General features: G+C 41.7%; 1 protein-coding gene across 1 annotated transcript; it reads left to right on the forward strand.

Annotated features, from left to right (window-relative positions):
* Positions 1-252: 252 nt before the first annotated feature.
* On the forward strand, positions 253-4,735 carry LOC308335918 (serine protease FAM111B-like; the record flags this gene model as incomplete). Its single annotated transcript, XM_080793141.1, has 7 exons — positions 253-400; positions 574-639; positions 834-899; positions 1,094-1,177; positions 1,354-1,419; positions 1,821-1,921; positions 2,576-4,735. 7 exons carry the CDS (start codon positions 253-255, stop codon positions 4,508-4,510), a joined length of 2,466 nt encoding a protein of 821 aa, XP_080649267.1. The 3' UTR covers positions 4,511-4,735.
* Positions 4,736-5,048: the final 313 nt, after the last annotated feature.

Genomic DNA, 5,048 nt, shown 5'->3' on the forward strand with positions numbered 1-5,048 from the left:
CACAGACATGAACAACGTTTCAAAATACAGTTTTCACCTACCTACCTACCTACTACCCTTGATTAGAGGTCATTTAATTTGAAAATAAATGTTAAATATCATTTAAATAATGTGATATATATTTTTTAATAATAGGCTATCACATTTCACATAATATCACAATATAATTCATTGTAATAACGACATACACTGTTGTCTCTCTCTGTGGTCCTAGTCATCTCCAGCGATCATCAGTCCTAAACTAACATTACCATGGCTCCCAAGAGGAGGAATCATGGCGATGGAGAGGAAAGGGAGAGGAGAAGGAAGACATCGACCCCCCTGTCGGTTCCAGACAGAAATCATAGAGTGGATGATATGTTCAAGGCCTTCAACCTAAAGAAAGTGGCTGCAACAACAAGTAAGTTAATATGAATAACAGTGGTTCTTCCAGCCGGGTGGTCGGGACGGGGACGTGCTAATTGAACACGCATTCGGATCAATATTTAATGTCAACATTTAATGTCTACATCCCAGTAGACATTGTAAAATGGAAGACATTTCAGAATATTCTTCTATGTTTCCTATGCAAAGGTGGATCCAATACCAGCGCTGGTGCTTCAGTGGGAGAGTCCAGTGTTCGCTCAGAGGAACTGGCAGGTACAGAGCAACAACCATGTAAGTTAATATGAACTTTGAATGAATGTTCTTCCAGCCGGGTGGTCGGGACGGTGACGTGCTAATTGAACACGCATTTGGACAAAATTTTATGTCAACATTTAATGTCTACATCCCAGTAGACATTGTAAAATGGAAGACATTTCAGAATATTCTTCTATGTTTCCTATGCAAAGGTGGATCCAATACCAGCGCTGGTGCTTCAGTGGGAGAGTCCAGTGTTCGCTCAGAGGAACTGGCAGGTACAGAGCAACAACCATGTAAGTTAATATGAACTTTGAATGAATGTTCTTCCAGCCGGGTGGTCGGGTCGGGGACGTGCTAATTGAACACGCATTCGGACAAAATTTAATGTCAACATTTAATGTCTACATCCCAGTAGACATTGTAAAATGGAAGACATTTCAGAATATTCTTCTATGTTTCCTATGCAAAGGTGGATCCAATACCAGCGCTGGTGCTTCAGTGGGAGAGTCCAGTGTTCGCTCAGAGGAACTGGCAGGTACAGAGCAACAACCATGTAAGTTAATATGAACTTTGAATGAATGTTCTTCCAGCCGGGTGGTCGGGACGGTGACGTGCTAATTGAACACGCATTTGGACAAAATTGTATGTCAACATTTAATGTCTACATCCCAGTAGACATTGTAAAATGGAAGACATTTCAGAATATTCTTCTATGTTTCCTATGCAAAGGTGGATCCAATACCAGTGCTGGTGCTTCAGTGGGAGAGTCCAGTGTTCGCTCAGAGGAACTGGCAGGTACAGAGCAACAACCATGTGTACTCAATACCAGAGTACATGGAATATATATATATTTTTTCAAATCTAAGATCTAAGATCCCCCTCTACTGATATTGACGTCAGACTTCGGTCAAGTTCGGTGCTCTATATATTGTTTTTTTCTGAGCATTAATTAAGTATACAAGATAAACCTCAGCACACACTGGGCCCTCTCTTGCCTTATCCCTTGGCTAAACCTTTTGGGGATGCTTTTTCTATTTTGAAAAACATTTTAAAATAGTTCGAATAGCTATCTACAAGCTCACACAAGTGGTTCCCAAACGTCAATGTTAGAATTTCATAAAAAACACTATATATAGTAGTGCAGTGTCAATGGGATTTCAATTAATCAAGTACTCCATATTTCCTCACCTTAACAGGCAGAACCCTTCTCACCAGTGCAACGACCCCTCAGCAGCCGTTACTCCCAAAAATGGACGCCTCGGAAATTAAGAAAGAAGAAACGGATCAACATATCAAGGTTAGTAGCCTAGTATGATCTCAATTAATGTTATTATCATTGTGTAATTACAGTGGTGTAACACACAATCCTATAGTAAAATACGCACATAACTTCGTGGAGGTGCTGTGTTCAAAAAGTGAAAAGAGAAGGGATCCCGCACACTCATTTGCCCCAAAAGATCAATTTATTGGCAGACGTTTCGAGCTGTTTAATTGGCCGTTGAAAAACCTTGTTTTCACCAGAAAATGACATTCATTGCGTCGTTTCTTAGATGCAGGCCATTGAAAGTGGGCCATAGAGTGCAAGTGGATGCACGCGCATCTTCAAAACGGTCGCAGCCACTGTCCCACTTTGACAGTTATGCTAGCGAATGGCAGCTAAAGTAATACAATACAATCGGATAAAAACATCGATTAAACAATATAAACCCCTGGTTTACATTTTGTACGGTTCTGGCAGGCTAGGGTACTAATTTAAACCCTACGTTTGTACGGGTCTGGCGGGCTCCGTGTTAAGCCGCAGACAAAGCCAACTCGGCTCCTGACAAATCATGACAATAAACCAAAAACAAAAAAAGGGTCGGACAAATAATTTGAATGAAGAAAAAAATAATGATAATAATGTGTTGTACCCTGCCCCTTTTTTTCTATAACTAATTTGTTCTTTTCTCAGGAGGAAAAAGGACACAGCCATTCCTTTGCATATTCCATTGTTGGAAAGGAATCACAGCGAGAGATAACCTGTAGCACGCCACAGACCATTTTAGAGGCACTACTGACATCATCAGCCTTTTTATATGAAGATAATGCCAAAATGGTTAAAGATGAAGAACTTAAAGAGGTTAAAGACAAAGAACTTAAAAAGGTTATAAACAAAGAACTTGTAATTCTGAGAGATAACAAAGCTATTAGCTCACACTTCCCATGCTGGTTAGTTGGAAACAAATATCCTCTGACTATTTTATATATAGTAAAAGGAAACTCTGAACCGCGGAAGAGTGTAGTCTGGCCTCCACAACGCAAGGCTGTAATCTTTCATTTAAAGACTGAAGGAGGTCAGAAAATAATGTGTAAAATTCTGAATAATATCAATCTTAAAGCCAAAGCTGATGAGGTCAGTGTGTATGCATTTCAAGGAGAAACCGTAGAGTTCGCTCTGGAACGAGATGGACGCTTCAGAAGTGATGTGTTCAGTACATGCGCACTGAAAAACGTAAGCAATGACAGAATCACCGAAATGACCAATCCTGTTAATAATCTTGGGGGCAAAACATTCAAGGTCATACGGGATGAAAAATATGCTTCTCTAAAGAGACGGTCAAAGCCAGAGCCAGTTCCCTGTGCCAGTACCAGCACCAATTCTAGTACCAGAGCTAGTACCAATTCTAGTACCAGTTCCCCACAGCCGTCATCAACACATGTGGTTAATGTGTTAGTGTCAGTTTATACTGACAAGGCAGAGCAAACAGCAAAACGAAATACTTCTCCTACTCTGGCCAAACCATTTCCAATTCCAGATCCTGAGGCGATCCTAGATCTCCTACGTTCACAGTTTAAAGGTTTATTCAAGCACATGAAAGGCAGAGAAGGAAAATTAACAAAAAGGCAAAAGTTTCGTGTCGAATATGGAAAGAATGACGAAAGCCGCAATACAGTGAAAATGCAGAGGCAGTTAATGGTCCGAGCTGACTCTGTTTGTCAGGTGAGCGTAGAGGGGACGGCTAAAGGGAGTGGTTTTCTCCTGTTTGATAAGTTCATCCTCACAAATGCTCATGTGATTAAAGACTTTTATAATGGTCAACAGCTGACTCAGAACGTCACCGTCTCTTTCTGTTTTGAAGGAACAGTACAGAGCCCGGTGGATTCAGTGCCAGTGAAACCTGAGGTTGTTGTCTTTAATTACGATCTGAATCTGAATCTGAATACAGGGTTTTATTATGATTGGGCGTTGTTGGAGCTTGACTCAGGCCTTGCCAAAAACATACCTTGTGGATTGTTAGAACAGTTTGCAACCCCACCTCAGAGCCGGGGGGGAATCTGTATTATCGGACACCCAGACGGAGGAGAGAAAAGCACAGACACATGCCATACCATTCCAGGTGATGAGAGTGAAAAGGTTGCACTTGACCGCTATAATGAGGTTCAACAGCTCGTTACCAAGCTATACTTTAACCATTTTGAGGAGGCACGCCTCAAAAATCAACTCACAGATGTATCTTATGATACATGCTTTTACCATGGATCATCTGGCTCACCCGTCTTTAATGAGTTCTGTAATGTTGTTGCAATGCACACCGGGGGTTATTGCTATGACACTAACCCCCCGAAAAGACAGACCCAGAGTTTCATTGAGTACGCCCAACCCCTGTCCCGCATTCTTCCCATACTCATCCGCAACATAGTGGAAAGAGAGAGGTTCGATGTGCTGGAGGCATACTTCCAATACACCTCGGATCACCCCGAACGTAAAGTCACATGGGATCAATTGAAGCAGGACGTGGTGAGATTTGGGTACATGCAGAATTATCCGACTATAGTTCAAGAGTTTCTTGAAAGGTATGACCGACACAACCAATCAGAGGACATGGAAACAGATGCACTACTTTAAGCATTGTTCCCCCTCGCCCACATAACGATACGATCAATACACAAAAACTAATATATAAATATAGAATGTTTACTTCTGTAAACCTGTGATGTGACGATCATTAAGGCTGATTTATTCTGATTCAGATTCTCTATTTTGGGTGAAACCATCTTTTTCTCCCTTTTTTTTGGTGGGTGTGTTGCGTGTTGCCATGACATCACTCACACACACACACACACACACACATACTCAGTCAATCATTGTTTGTGCTAATTCTGTCTCTCCTCCCCACTCAGACTGACACACCCAGACTGGCATACCTGCAGCAGAGGACAATTAGGGGAATCTGCTGCAGTTATGCCAGTCTGGGTGTGTCAGCCCTCTCAATAAAAGCCAGCCAGCTCAGTGTCATGGCAGACACAGACCCAGCAACAACGCAGTCCCACACCATGTCAATACTTATTTTGAGTTTACCTTAATTTACTTTAGTTTGGCCTGGGGATGACCGGCAGTCTTTGTTTTCGTTATTAGTTAGTTAGTTGGTTGTAAGTTAGGGGAG

This window comes from Protomyctophum bolini (assembly GCF_963924005.1).
Source record: "Protomyctophum bolini genome assembly, chromosome: 20".
In the NCBI taxonomy this organism is placed as follows: domain Eukaryota; kingdom Metazoa; phylum Chordata; class Actinopteri; order Myctophiformes; family Myctophidae; genus Protomyctophum; species Protomyctophum bolini.